The sequence below is a fragment of the Mastomys coucha genome, unplaced genomic scaffold, assembly GCF_008632895.1.
Source record: "Mastomys coucha isolate ucsf_1 unplaced genomic scaffold, UCSF_Mcou_1 pScaffold21, whole genome shotgun sequence".
Classification (NCBI taxonomy): domain Eukaryota; kingdom Metazoa; phylum Chordata; class Mammalia; order Rodentia; family Muridae; genus Mastomys; species Mastomys coucha.
In genome coordinates, this window is record NW_022196904.1 from 176,846,584 (window position 1) to 176,862,190 (window position 15,607).

A 15,607-nucleotide genomic window follows, 5' to 3' on the forward strand; every position below is an offset into this window, starting at 1 on the left:
CCCCGCCCCCACAAGCCTGGCTGACAAGCCTTCAGAGGGTGGCCTTAGGGAGACAAAGCTGGCCAGCTCCACTTTCCACCCAGAGCTCCCCATACACTTAGCTTCCCTCTGGCCGCCGGCCGGCCCTTTCCTCTCTCCTAAGATGCTGGAATGATTTGTTCTGAAAAGTGACAGGTTTATAGGTTAGCCGACACCTCTGCTCTGTGGAATTTTAATTAACTTCTCCCATCCTCAATATGCTAAGGAACGGGGTCTCCATTCTCTGAGGTCAGCAATGTGTTTCAGGTCCTGCTATATCAGCCGTCAAATTGAAGAATTAATGACGTGGCTAATCGGCTCTAATTCTTAGGAAGAAAGAAATTGAAAGGGAGTTGTGGAAGAGAGCAAGAGGAGAGCTACACAGGCTCCATGAAGTGAGGAGAAAGAGGCTGAAGGGGGCTGAGCAAAAGGGCACCAACTTGTTTATAAAATCAAGCGGCCGACATATGAGGTGGTGGAGGTGGCAACCCTCTAACTTGCCCAATTCCACTCAGGTGGGATGAGAGAGGCATCATGGGAGAGCAGGATGACAGACTCTACTAACTTCTAAGACAGTTCAAGTACAGAAAAGTCTCTAAATGCCCCTGGTGGGGGTGGGGTGGGGAGAGGCCCTCCTTGGTTCAGGATAGCCTGGACAGGGGCTGGAGCTTACCAACTAAGAGCACTGACTGCTCTTCTAAAGGACCTAGGTTTGATCCTCAGCATCCACATGGCGTCTATAACCATCTGAGCTCCAGTCCCAGGGGGATCCAACACCCTGTCTGGCCTCTAGGGACACTGTATATATGTGATGCACAGAAATATATACAAACAAAACACCCATACACACAAAACAATAAAATATTTTTTAAAAGCCTAGATACAAAGCATGTGATATATTTGAAAGACACTGTCCACATGAAACTCAATATTAGGTACAATGACTATATGCCAATAAATTTTTTTAATAACAATTAATAGCCAAGAAAGCAGCAATTTTTCAATACAGGATTTCTCTGTGTAGCTCTGGCTGTCCTGGAACTGTAGACCAGGATGGCCTCAAACTCACAGAGATCTGCCTGCTGCTGCCTCCTGAGTGCTGGGATCAAAGGTGTGTGCCACTACTGGGCCAGTTTTACTTTTTTATTTTGGTTTGTATACTTTGTTTTGTTTTTCTTTTGTTTTTGAGTCAGGGTCTTACTCTGAGGCTTAGGCTGGTCTGAAACTCACGCTACAGCCCAAACTAGCCTTAAATGCACGGGTAATGTTTCCTGCCTCAGCCCCCCAGGTGCAGGGATTACAGGCATGAGCCAACACACCTGGCTAGTTACATCAGAAGAAATACCTGCATTTTGGTGTAATCCTGGCCATTGGGAGGCTGAGGGAGGAAGATCTAGCTCATGGCCAGTCTGAGCTATATAATGAGTTCTGGACAAGCCTTGACTATACGGCAAAACTTATTTTGATTTTGGTTTTAGGGGTTGGTTGGTTGGTTGGTTAGTTGGTTGGTTGGTTGGTTGGTTGGTTAGTTGGTTGGTTGGTTGGTTGGTTAGTTGGTTGGTTGGTTGGTTGGTTAGTTGGTTGGTTGGTTGGTTGGTTTTTTTTAAAGAGTTGTGGGCTGGAGAGATGGGGAGAGATGCTCTTCCAGAGAATCTGTATTTGATTCTTGACACCCACATGGTGGCTCAAAACCATGTGTAACTGCAGTTCCAGATTTAACACCCTCTCTGGTCTCCATGGGAACAGGCCCAGGGAGCATGCAGGCCAAACTACCACACACATAAAATCATAAAACTGAGCTATCCTTCCAGCACAGTTGCCACTGTTTCTGCTCCTTTCCGTAAATGGCAGGCCCCAAACCTCTCCTCCTCTCCTGATACCCAGAGCCTGTAAGGGTCACACCAGAGACATTGTCAGGGAACAAAGAGCGAGGAGCCCGACAGCAGGCGAGCTGCCGCTGCCTACTGGGTATACTGAGAATCCTCTGCTCTGGAGTAGCCCCGAGGACAGCTGATCCAGAAAGGCAGCCCTGCCTGTCCCTTAGTTACATGCAGTATGGATCTTTCTCTTAACACTTCTGGTCAGATGCTTGGGAAGGGTTATCCCAGTTCCAAAGTGTACATTTAAACCTCCAGGAGAGTGGTTCATAGCAACCTAGAATACACTAGAGAAAAATCTCCTAGCTTATCTGACCTAATAAAATGAAACCATTCTTGACTGAGATAAAAATCCAAACATGTCTCCCTTACCTGAGTAATGGGCTGATAGCAATGGACCAGACTCGGTCTTCGGTCTGGATGGTGTGTAAGCACTGCCCCAGCCGGCCCGAGGCCAAAGGCCATACCTGGAAACAGGAGAGGAAATGCTCTTGTTGGCATTGCCTGGGCTTAGGAGGAAGAAGTGTGCACCATGTGGGGAGAGGGTGACTGCGGAGCTGAGGAATGGAGAATCCTCTCTGTCCTGAAGACAGAGCTCAGGATATGAGCAGAGAGGCCTCTCCGGCTTCTGGGTCAGCTGCCACAGAGACAGGCCTTGCTTCCTGCCCCCACCACCAACCTCTACCCTACTGATCCCACTTCCTACCAGGCTATGAGAGGTTACACAGCCCTGGGTGAGATTTAACTGAGGAAATATACATAGAAGTGGCCTGCTCCTCTCAGAGACTTCCTTGTGTGTGTGTATCTTCCCTTTTCCTATCTTTCACCTTTACTTTAGGCATATAAGGAGCAGCAGGAAGACCAAGGTGCAGTGTGGGGAGACATGTATATTGTTAGAGGAATAAGGAGAAAACTGAAAAACAACGAGAAAATGGGAACGAGACTTCAAAGTGAGATGGGTGTTGTTGTTTGTTTGTTCATAATGCCCAGGATCCAAAGGTATTCATGTCAGCAGGAAGTTTTAGCACCTAGTGTCACCAAAAGTAGCAGAAAAGCTTAACTCTTTTAAGCTTCCATATCTCCACAGGTTAAAAATATTGCTTGGAGCACACTATCTGGGCCCTATCAGTCAGGAATGTACATTAGCAGCCACTCTGGGCTTAACTGTAATCAACACCCCAGAGCCTCTCAGCAGTCAGTGCATTTAGAAATCTCCCCTCACCCCACCCCACCCCAGATGACACACACAGGGCCATAAGCCTCTAACCAAACAGAAAGGAGACCTCAAATGTACAGGGCTCTCCCCAGAGCAGCCACAGAGGGATCCCTTGGCAGCTAGAGGGATCAATGACCTCTCAAGGTCCCCGCAGAGCTATAAGGGGAACACACCATCCCAGGCAGGACCTTAGATGGAAGAACGTAAGGAAACATTCCTTTGGTGTAGGGGCAGGTGATGGAATGGGGGTGGTCTTGCCTTCTTAGGATCACATGGTATCTCTTCCCTATAAAAGGACAAAGTGTTTCTTAGAGTTTGTGGGTATGATGGAGTGGGGGATGGGGCATCAGTAGGAGTAACTTTCCCCAAAACTAAGAAAAGAAATTTAATGAGAATATTCTGGACAAGAAGGGGGTGACTATCTCAATATTTCCTGTAAGTCCAGGATTCTAGCATCTGCTTTGTACTTAGGAGCCAAGCCCTGTGGTAATAACTCGATGCCCTCTGATTTCTTCCTTTAGCCTGCCTAGCTTTGAAGAGACCCCCGCCTTTGCTGTTCTGAACTCCTCAGAGTCAGGCTCTTGTCTGGGTGGTGAAGAGGATACTCCTGATTTACAAAATCTCCAGGGCAGCCTAAACCTATTTTCTAGGAGCTTCCATGGAGACAGCTGGTAGAGTCTGAGAGCCCTCAAACCACAGAATAACATTCCTGATCTTTAGGAGAGAATCAGGAAGTACATCGCTGATTAGTTAGGAGTGGCAGCCTGCCCCATAGCATGCTGTGGCAACAAGAGTGTCCTGGCACCTGAGGGACAGGAGTTGGCATAATAAACCCATGGTCAGTGAAACAGACCCAGCCCGGAAGCACTCAGTGAACATACACATTTATATAACCCTTTAGAAGGCAAACCGGAGGTGGCAAGGCTCTCCTATAATGATCTTTGACTCAGGAACTCTAAGGATGAGAATTCATTAAAAAAAGATCCTAAAACAAAACCTAAGTGATAAGATATTTGCAGCAGCCTATTATTGCACAACAAGCATATTGTCTTGGAATCTGGATTTGAACCCTACCTGTGACTTACTATCTTTGCTTAGAGATGTTTCCTAACTTGGTCTCAGTTTCAGCTCATCGAATGAGGGAAATGCCTATGTCTCAGGACCATAGTATAAAAAAGGGAAGGTCAATACCAAAAACTAGCACAGTCGATGTGCAGAATTTAGTAGACTTAAGAAAGGATTCTTTTTTGTTGTTGTTTTGTTTTTTGTTTTTGTTTTTGTTTTCAAGACAGGGTTTCTCTGTATAGCCCTGGCTGTCCTGGAACTCACTCTGTAGAAATCCGCCTGCCTCTACCTCCCAAGTGCTGGGATTAAAGGCGTATGCCACCACCGCCCAGCTAAGAAAGGATTCTCATTCCCACCACCGCCCGGCTAAGAAAGGATTCTCATGCCCACCACTGCCAGGCTAAGAAAGGATTCTTATTCCCACCACCACCTGGCTAAGAAAGGATTCTTATTCCCAGGTTCTTGTATTCAGGAATAAACTAGATACAAACATCCATCTACTAGAGAAAACTGTAAGTAAATAATGGTAAGTTCCTTTTGAAGCCATTGAAAATAACATGAGGGCTGGAGATGTAGCTCAATTGGTAGAGTATTTGCCTAGCATGCACAAAACACTGGGTTTGATCTCTGTCTTTACATAGATTGGGTGTGGTAGCACACCTGTAAACCCAGCATTCAACAGGTGAGGCAAGATCAGAAGTTTAAGTTAAGACCCTTAAACTACATAGTAACTCCTAGGACAGCTATTTAAATAGACACCTATCTTGTAAAAAACAAACTAGGTTGTAGAGAAGATACCACAGACTATACTGTATATCCAAAATATGTTACAAGTATGCAAAGGAAGATATTTACCCAATAAGTTTACATGAGAAAATGAATAAAGTGCTTAGCACAGTGCCTGGTTACAGTCTACCCTGCTAGCAGGCATGTGGTATACATATCTATAATCTCAAGAGACAGAAAATAACAAATTCAAGGTTAGCCCATGCTACACAGCCAGACACTGTCTCAAAAGAGAAAGAGAGATGGAGCTGAGGTTTTAGAGAAGAACCTAAGGCTATTGTTTATTTGAATCAACATAGCACCAAACCACCTTCAAAACCCATGCTTATCCCCACAAAGGCTGCTGCTCTTAGCTGTAAACAGAGAAGCCTCTCCTTGAAGTGAACACAAAGACCCATGGCTTCACAAAATGCTCATTATAAGACGACTGGGAGCTCAGACCTAACCAAGGCACTTATAGCACCCTCTTCAGACTCAGGGAACACTCTGGAAGATGGCAAAGAAAGAATGTTAAGAGCTAAAAGGTGGAGGTGGGGCTTCAAATGCTATCTGCTAAGCACAACATGGAAGTAGCAGTCATGAACTCATAGCAACTGTTGCCACTGTGACACTTGGCTCTCTAGGAGTCAGTGATGAAGGAAGAAGGTTTGCGGGCATTTTAGTGCTGCATCTATTGGTGACTAACAGACTCTGGAAGAGGCAGAGGCCTAGTGCCCTGTCACACATCTACTTATAAATTTCAGGACACTAATAAGACACTAGCAAACATACTGAAGAGCTCTGTGAGGAAGATGGGGCAGAGAGGGTGGAGGGAACAACACAGGGCCAGGGGAACAAGGATGCATTACAAACATGCATGGAATTATCAAGGAACAAAAGTTACTTAAAAAAAAAAAAAACCCTCCATGGATTACACCTGTCTGTGCCTCCCCAGCACTGGGACTAGAGACAAATGCCACTGTCCCCAGATGTGTGCACTGACAACTCAAACCAGCTAGGAAGCACTTGACTGAGCCCTTTCTCTAGCATGAGCTTCACTACTGAGCAGTTTGGCAAGTTAAAGCCAGAATCTTTGCAAGGAATGCTACAAAGTCATTGATTAAACAACAAATCAAAGTGAATATGGGATGGGAAGAGAAAAGAGCAGGTGACAGGAAGCCTCACTCACTTGCTCTTAGTGCTGTAAGCTCAGCACTTGGCAATGAAGACAAGGGACCATCGTTGGCTACCTGAGACCCTGTCTCAAAAATAAAAGCACAAACTGCTGATCCTCCTCAGGTGTCCTCTGCCAGCATGCATTTTCTCTAAATATAAAATATAAGGCAGAAAATTGCAAAAGAAGTAGAAATGTTCATAAGCAGCAGGGAACCTATTTAGCTGTTGTCTTCATATAAATCAGCGACGTGAAAGAGCAGTCACTAGAGGGTACACAGAGTCGGAGTTACTAAGAAAACTGCAACTTCTCTCTCCTGAGCTCTCTCTGTGTGGCTTAGAGGCCCATTTGCTGATATGAATAAGCATGTTGCTACAGTGGAGCCTCTAGATTCTAGAAAAGAGATAATCAAGCCTGCTGAGGTCTTCTGCGGTTCCCACAGCAGCCCCTAACCCTGTACCCTGGCTGGTGTTGCACCGGAGACCAGGGATCTGCCTCTGTGCCCCGGAAGCAGCAGCACTTGGCACAGCCTGGATGAGTCAGAGCCACAGAGCGAGGATGACAAGTGTTTGTCAGGTTCAGCTTTCATGTCTTGCTGGATGTCTGTGGATCCAGCGATCCGGCACCAGTGCCACCACCACCAGCCCCGTCCTTCCCACTGCCTGCTGGCCACATCGCTCTCTGGAGAATCAGTAAAAACATGTCTTAATTACCAGCCTGATTGCTTATAAACAACGTGGTGAAAAATTAACTTCTCCAAACAGAGAGCAAGCAAGAGAAGGGAGATTTTAAAATAAAATATTGGGGTTAGAACCCAACCCACAAACTTGAGGAAACCCAGCTCAGGGAAGAAAAGCTGGCCAGGCCCTGTGCTTTTGCATTTCACACCACACTTCCAGAGAGTGGCACGCATCCCAGCCACTGGCCACTCCTCCCCCAGTCCAGCTGGCAGGAACACAGCCTGGCATGGCAAGCTTATGCGAAGGCACATAAGTGAGTTCTTTATTGTGTCTCTTCTCCCCTGCCCTCACCCAGTGCTCTCAACCAATCCTGGGACTCCAGGTGCTATCCACCCTCTCTTACCCAGGCCCTACAGATGGGAGGAAATCACAGTATATGCGGTGGGGGGAGAGCCCTCACCTTGGCTGTCCTGTCTCGGGAGCCACTCACGATGATACCGCCTTTGCAGTCCACACAGTTCACCTCCTGCTCGTGAGCCGAATACTTGACAGTGAAGGTGCTGTGGATCTTGTGAACACCGATCTTCCCGTCTCTGTAAGAGAATAAGGAGCCCACCCGAGGAGTTAACATGGAGAAAGAGGTCTACTGAAACAGCCCATGCAGGTGTCCAGTGACGTCTGGATTTGCTAAACATGCTGCAGCTTGGCCCACAAGGAACTGAGCTCTTAGGCATTGTTACTTCTTCAGCATACTTGAGGCTAACAGAGCCAAGAGAGAAAAAAAACTTCCCTTAGAGAATATCAAACCTGCTCCATTTTACATTAAAGGCTCTTCCTGTTTTCTTCTCTGGCTAACCTATTATCAGCTTTTCTGCTTTAAGTGTTAAAAAATAAAATAAAATAAAAAAAGCAAAAGCAAAAAAGCCAGAGGCAGACCAGGGTCCCTGAACACACTAAGGAAGGGGTGAGAGAACCGCCGACACTCACCCTCCTGCACTGACGATGTGGGAGTTGGCCAGCACAAAGTGACAAACATCCTCATCATGCCCAGAGAAGACTCTGAAGGGCCGTCGGTTCAAGCTTGCACCATCTGGGCGGAACTGGTAGGCCAGGATGAAATTAGCCTGAGATAGGTACAGAGAAGCATCCTCTAGCTGCATCCAAGGCATCTGACTAGAAAGGGGAACAAAACAAGCAACAACAAAGTAAAGTCTCTGCCTGCACTTCTCACAGATTTCAGTTGAGGACTAGGGGGAGTTGAAGGAGACTCCCGGCCAGGTCATGTGACCTCTGCATTCTGGCTAAGTCCAACTTAAGTTTCAAGACTCCAACTCTGTACACATGGCTCAACAGATCAGGTAAAGTGTGACAGAGAAAAGACAAGTTTTAAGAAATCCCATCCCTTTGTTATTGGAACAAAGGTACATTTACAAGTGAAAAAAAAAATCTAGCCTTTTAGGAACTATGCAAAGCTGCTCAAGAGATGCCTAGATCCTCCCAAGCACAGGGACATTTCTGTCCTGGAGGGTACGTATGGTGACACAGAACAACCCAGAGCAGTGTGCTGCAGCTCAGGGCTAAAGAGAGCTCAGCTCTCAACCATAAGAGAGAAAAGTCACAGGCTAGGCATGGGACTAAAGCCTTAAGAAAGCCACTCAGGAGCGGCATACACTGAGGGCTGATGTAGGAGGAAGAGGAGCCCAGGCCATCTGTAGATACAGATAGAATGAGGGTATATACAGGACGTTAAGATCCTGTCATAAAACAAAGAGGGGGTGTGAACAAAGCAGGGAGAAGATGGGGATGGGGAGATGAGGGAAGAGAAGGAGGGGAAAGGGAAGGGCGTTCAGCTAGGCTCCCTGGTGGGGCCTAAGCCCCTTCCCTGAGACAGACATCCTCCTTCCTGTGCCTACCCTAAATAACAGTCCTGGAGCTACCAAGTCCCAAGGAATACAAAGGGAAAGCTGCCTCATCCCCATGTACAGACACCATCTCCCACTGCCAGACTTGTCTGAGCAAACGGGCCTGTGTTTCTTCCCCAAGCTCCTTAAAACAAGCGTCATGGGAATGTGGAAAAGCTCTGCAAATTGACTTGCCGGGCCATTAAATGCAGCTCGGACTTTGTAGTAACTGAGTTCTACTCATGCAGCCTTTACAAGTGTGTGCATATATTATACAGAATATGTGTAGAGCATATATAGATGCCTACATTTTTATTCATCATTCACATTCCTCTTCAACATGTTTTCCACAATCATGTAGATCACTCAAATGGGCAGAGAAAGCTGGACTATACTTACAACCATGTGGTAAACAGACATTTACCTAGGACAAGAAATCAGGTTCATGCCAGGTGAACAGTGGAGAATCCTGGGGCAACCTGGTAACTGTTCTGTTTATTTGCCAGACTGCCTTAAATGCCCTAAAAGATAACACCAGGAATAAAAGCTTGATAGAGAAGTTTTCTTTGGGGTTAAAAGGCACAAATGGCGGGGTATGATGGCACTAGCCTGCAGTTCTAGCACTATGGAGGCTGAAGAGTGAAAATGGCAAGTTTAGGTCAATTTGGGCTGCAAAGGGGACCCTGTTTTTTAAGAAAACCTCCACTGGGTACAAATGGAAACCAGATGGTAAAAGCCTTTCACCATAAAAATCCATCTTTTTCTTTCATAACGTCTCTATCATAATACCTTCACATAATTCACAGCAGCTGACATTAGTCAAGCCACTGGAAACAATATAACAAGATAAAGAGTCACTGTGGTGGTTTGAATGAGAATGCCCCCCTTATGCTCATATATGAGAATGTTTAGTTACTAGAGAGTGGAAGGAACTGTTTGAGAAGGATTGAAAAGAGGTGTGGCCTTGTTGGAAGAAATGTGCCACTGGGAGTGGACTCCGAGGTTTCAAAAGCTCAGCCTAAGCCCAGTGTGTGTGTGTGTGTGTGTGTGTGTGTGTGTGTGTCCCTCTCACCTATTGTCTGTGGATCAGTATGTAAAGCTCTCAGCTACTGACCCAGTGCCATGTCTGTCTGCTTCCTGCCATGATGATCATGGACTAACCCTCTAAAACTGTAGGCAAGCCCCCAGCTAAAGAGTTGCCTTGGTCATGGTATCTCTTCACAGCAATAGAACAGTAACTAAGACAGTCACCAAAGGTAGAAGTATGCCTTTTCTATCAGCAAAGGGACGGGTCAGCCAGAATGAAAAGTCACAAAGCTCCTAATACACTGGAATCAACCAACAAGAAGTACTTTTTGGGTAAGGTGCTTTGGTACTGATGAAGCATAAGAGCATAAGTGTGGTTTAACAACCATAGATTTGCATGGCACTGGGCTATGGAGGCAGCTTAGTGGGGAAAGCACTTGCTGTATAAGAAGGTTGATTTCAAATTCCCAGCACCTGTGTAGAGAACCGGCTTCTATACAAGAGCTTGTAACCACAGCACTGTGCAGTGAGGAATAGAGACAGGAGGATTGCCAAGACCTGATGGCTACCAGCCTAGCTCCAGTCAGAGACCCCTTCAAGGGGATTTGATGGAGGGTGATAGAATAGAGCAGGCCACCCACATAGGCACATTGGCACTCTTTCTTTTTTTTTTTTTTTTTTTTTTTTTTTTTTTTTTTTTTTTTTTTTTTTTTTTTTTTTTTTGATTTTTCGAGACAGGGTTTCTCTGTGTAACCCTGGCTATCCTGGAACTCACTCTGTAGACCAGGCTGGCCTTGAACTCAGAAATCCGCCTGCCTCTGCCTCCCAAGTGCTGGGACTAAAGGCGTGTGCCACCACTGCCTGGCACTGGTACTCTTTCTAAGTCCTACCTCACATATGCCTAATATCCCATTTTGCCTTTCTTTAAAAATTACATTTTCTTTCTTTACTGTGTATGTGCACATGCATGTCACAGCACACATGTGGAGCTCAGGCACTAACTCTCAGGAGTTTCTTCTCTCCATGTGGAGCTCAAGGAACAGACTCACACTATCAGGCTTTCCTCATGAGCATCTTCCAGTCCCCGACTCTGCCTTCCACTAAATCAGAAGAAATAGGACTGGGGGTGGAGCTCAGGGTCAGAGCACCTGCCCTACATGAACTAGGGGTTTGCACCCCAGCATCATGATCCCGCCCAAAATGAAGAGTTTAACAGGATCCAAGAGGAGAATTAACTTCCTAGAGATAATATTTTTAAAAATAACCATTATAGCTGGGTAGTAGCAGTGGCACATGCCTGCAGTTCCAGCACTGGGGAGGCAGAGGCAGAGGAGTTCTAAGGTCAGCCTGGTTTACAGAATGCTCCAGGGATACACAAAGAAACAGAAACCCTGTTTTAAAAAAAGGCCAGCCTGGTCTACAGAGTGAGTTCCAGGACAGCCAGGGCTACACAGAGAACCCTGTCTTAGAAAAAAACAAACAAAAAGAAAGAAAGAAACAAAGGAAGAAAAAAAAATTGAGATAGGCTCCCCCTAAGTTACTCGGGCTGGCTCTTTAGCCCAGACATGCTTTGAAATTGAGATCCTCCTGCCTCATATTGTCCAGCCCCAAGAGTGCATTTTTTTTTATAATCTTTTTTGAACTATGTTAACAAATCATCCTCCTGCTGGACTCTTTGTGGCATCTAAAGAACCACACCAGAGATAGCCCTATGGTCTAATTTTATATTTTCTACTATGCTCTTTGGTCTTGGGAAGCCTTAAAAGAATCACAAAAGGCTAAAAGATGGCTTAGAGGTTAACAGCACTTGCTGCTCTTTCAAAGGATCCAGGTTCAATTTCCAGCACCCACATAGTGGCTCACAATTGTCTGTAACTCCAGTTCCAGGGGATCTCATACCCTTTTGGAACTTCCTCAAGTACTAGGCATACACATGGTGAATAGACATACACAGAAACAAAGTACTTTCAAGACAGGCTTAGTGGTGCACATTTTTAATCCCAGAACTTGGGAGGCAGAGGTAGGCAGATCTCTGTTAGTTCAAGTTCAGCCTGGTCTACACAGTAAGCTGGGGATAGCCAGAGCCTCATAGTGAGACCCTATCTCAAAACAACAACAACAAAAATACACATAAAATAAAAATAAATAAACATTTTAAAACAATCAAAAAGCTACTTACCTATATCTCCACTTGAGTAGAATCCGATCTCGGCAGCGCCCCAGCCGCCAGTTCTGAGACAGCTTCACTCGGTCCTTTACAGGAATGCTGGCCATCCTAGGAGCCAAGAACTCAGTCACTACACCTCAGTAGCAGTAAGAGAGGACTCTAGGGACTTACTGAGTCAGGACTTAGAAACATGCAGAATAGAATCAAATATATGCTAAAGGGATTATGAGATCAGCAATTACGTGGCTAATAAAGAAATCCAAACAGAAGTCTACCCCTTAAACTATTAGAAGTGTCAATAATGATGTCAAATCAGCCTAGTGAAAAGCATGACAAGAAAGTGCTAGAGCCACTGCGACAGCTCCATGGGTAAGACACACTTGCCACAAAAGCCTTGGTAGAAAGAGAGAACTGGCTGCCAAAGGCTGTCCTCTGACCTCCACACATGTCCCACATGCACCTGCCCACACAGCACATTGTGAACACACACACAGTAATAATATGACATGAGATCGACACACTGCCTCCTGAGACGGTGACATAATCACAAATCATTTCTTTTAATTTTCAAGTACTGAAGCTTCTAGATACCCATCTTGTAAAACTCCTGGGTATCCTACCTCATACTAAACACAGAAAGTTTGGATATAATAAACAAGCACATAAAATCTACAATATAAAGCTATTAGAATAAACTATATGAACCCATCTAACTGGACCAAAAAAAAACTAAAACAACAAAAAAAGGTATGTGTCTGTCAGGGGATAGGCAAAGTTCTTAGGATATAGAAAGCAAAAACATAAAAAGAAAAAAGCTGTTGGGCGGTGGGGACGCATGCCTTTAATCCCAGAACTTGGGAGGCAGAAGCAGGTGAATTTCTGAGTTCTAGGCCAGCCTGGTCTACAGAGTGAGTTCCAGGGCAGCCAGGGCTATACAGAGAAACCCTGTCTCGAAAAACCAAAAAAAAAAAAAAAAAAAAAAAAGAAAAAGAAAGAAAGAAAAAGAAAAAAGCTAATGAATTAAATTTTATCAAAATTAAGAATTATCCCATAAAATGAATATAACAAGCCAGAGTCTGGGAGGAAATATTACATATATATGTATATGTTAATATATATGTATATATTTAATATGAATATATTAAAATGTCATATAAATATGTATATATGGATATGAATATAAAACAAAGGACTTGGACTTGGATGGAATTTCTCCCTCTATGCCTCGCCTGGCTTCCCAAGAGCTAGGATCATAGGCATGCAGCACCATGCTCAGACATGTATTCATATATTTTAAAAGATCAATAAGGAAGTTTCCTATTTGACTATGGGAAATAAAAATGGCACAGTTGTTAGCAGAAGGTCCAGCAGGGGTTATTTTATGTTGTTACGGGTAGGAGTGCTTTTGCCTACATCCATGTATATGTACCATGTTCATATCTGGCGCCTGAAAGGGCCAGAAGAGGACATGAGATCCCTGGAACAGGGGTTCTAGACAGTTATAAGCCACCACGTGCTTGCTGGGAACCAAACCCAGGTCCTCTGTAACTGTTCTTCACAGCGGAACCATCTCCCTGCCTGCCCCAACTTTAAAAAAAAAAAAAGAATGAAGGCAACATTACACATGCTGTATTTCATTCACATGAGAAAAGGGCCAATTAACCAAACATGGGGAAAAAAACCCTCATAATGACAAACAACCAACAAGGCAGAGGTGGGGACTATCTGGAAAGGAGCACACGGAAACTTTCTGAGGTTTTGTCCTGTGTCTGGATCTTGAAGGGCTTTGGGTACAGCTACCCCACAGGCATCAACTGGCCCAGATGCGAGGGCCAGGCTCAGTACTCAGGAAGCTGAGGCAGAGGGATCATGAGTCCAAGGGCGCCTGATCTACACCACAGACCAGCCTGAGCCACACAAAGACACTGTCTCAGGAAAACAGGAGTGGGGCCATCCAAAGACTCGGAGAGAGGGGCTTGCCACCAACCCTGCACCTGCGTTCTATCCCCGAGACCCACATGGTAGAGAGAACTGATGCTCACAATTTGTCTCTGTTCTCCACATGTGATACTCACACACATAAATGTGCTCTTTTGTGTATGTGTGTGTTTTGAGACAGGGTTTCTCTGTATAGCCCTGGCTGTCCTGGAACTCTGTAGACCAGGCTGGCCTCGAACTCAGAAATCTGCCTGTCTCTGCCTCCCAAGTGCTGGGATTAAAGGCGTGTGCCACCACCGCCCAGCTTTTTTTTGTTGGTTTTTTTTTTTTTTTTTTTAAGGAAACAACAAAACTCACCATCAATAAATTTCAAGTGATCAAGATTAAATATACTGAAATGTACTGGTGCAAACCCACTGTGCACACACTTTTAAGAAGACACACAAACTATACACTGGCATGCATGCTCAAGTGCGGAGTCTATTAGTACTGAAATCCAAGAGTAAACAAATATTGCCAAATAACTAGGAGATCTAGACGGTGAATATGTGAGTGTTTATTGTATAATTATTTTCTATATGTTTTAAACTTTTCATTACAAAAATGTTGACTGAGCAATGGGTATCTGGAAGAAAGAGATGAAAGAGGCAGGGGCACAGCAGCCAGAAAATGGCATAGCTTGGCAGGTAGAGACAGTGACAAGTTCCAAGGCCTTTTGAGAAAACATCTTTAGACAGAGTTTGAAATCATGGGCAAGAATCTACATTTCCATCTTAGGTCCTGCGTACCTTGTGTCCATGGCTTCATGAGCATGACTGTACAAGGCTTACTGGTTGGACACACAGTGATGGCTACTGCACCTGAAGCTCACTGACAAGGGAGAGACACACATACATTTCTCTTTGTCTCTACTTACACCTTCATATGTACCACTCAACACTAAAAGTCAGTGAGCAAAAGTCTCACTTTCAAGAGTCTAATGAACACACATTTAAAAAGATGGCTTGGGCAGAAAGTTACCTAATCCATGTGTTTGTACAGAATAATTCCTTTGATTTGTAAAGTAGTGAATGTAGAGGACTGAACTTTAAAGATACAAATACATATCACAGAAGAGTAACAGTATAAAAATGAGCAATCCTATCAGAGGTATAGTGGCATTCACCTTTAATTCTAGCACTTGGAGGACAGAGGCAGGTGGATCTCTGAGTTCAAGGCCAGCCTAGTTTATAGAGTCAGTTCCAGGACAGCCAGGGCTACAAAGAAAAACTCTGTCTCTGGAAAAAAAAAGCCCCTTCTCCCAATCCTAATGAAGATCTCTTCTCCTGTCTGCCCGTCGCCGGCTCCTTTGATTGTAATATCTTATTTAAGTATGAGCATTTGTGCTTTTATATATTTCCCAATTCTTCTACAATGTAATATCTAATAAGGGGAAATGTCCCATAAAATTATAGAAGCTTGGAGGCAGGATGGTGGAGGGTAGCCCAGCAGTAGAATACATGTGCATTTGTGAGGCTCTGGATTCAATCCTTAGCATGTATTCATAAAAAATAATTGATGGTGTTGACAAAGCTGAACATGTACCAATAAAGCAAAAGAACAAAACTGATTACTTGGGAGGCAGAGCCAGGCGGATTTCTGAATTCGAGGCCAGCCTGGTCCACGGGGTGAGTCCCAGGACAGCCAGGGCTACACAGAGAAACCCTGTCTTAGAAAAAAGAAAGAAAGAAAGAAAGAAAGAAAGAAAGAAAGAAAGAAAGAAAGAAAGAAAGAGAAAGAA

General features: G+C 44.7%; 1 protein-coding gene across 2 annotated transcripts in view; it reads right to left on the reverse strand.

Moving 5' to 3' along the window:
- Positions 1–15,607, reverse strand: part of Fbxw4 (F-box and WD repeat domain containing 4) — an 88,066-nt gene that overhangs the window by 58,953 nt on the left and 13,506 nt on the right. For both annotated transcript variants that reach the window (XM_031390489.1, XM_031390488.1), the window contains exons 2-5: positions 11,902–11,997; positions 7,783–7,968; positions 7,256–7,388; positions 2,268–2,362 (exon numbers count right to left, since the gene is read on the reverse strand). In XM_031390489.1, the coding sequence (XP_031246349.1) occupies positions 2,268–2,362; positions 7,256–7,388; positions 7,783–7,968; positions 11,902–11,997 (510 nt within the window). The remainder of the gene's footprint in view (positions 1–2,267; positions 2,363–7,255; positions 7,389–7,782; positions 7,969–11,901; positions 11,998–15,607) is intronic.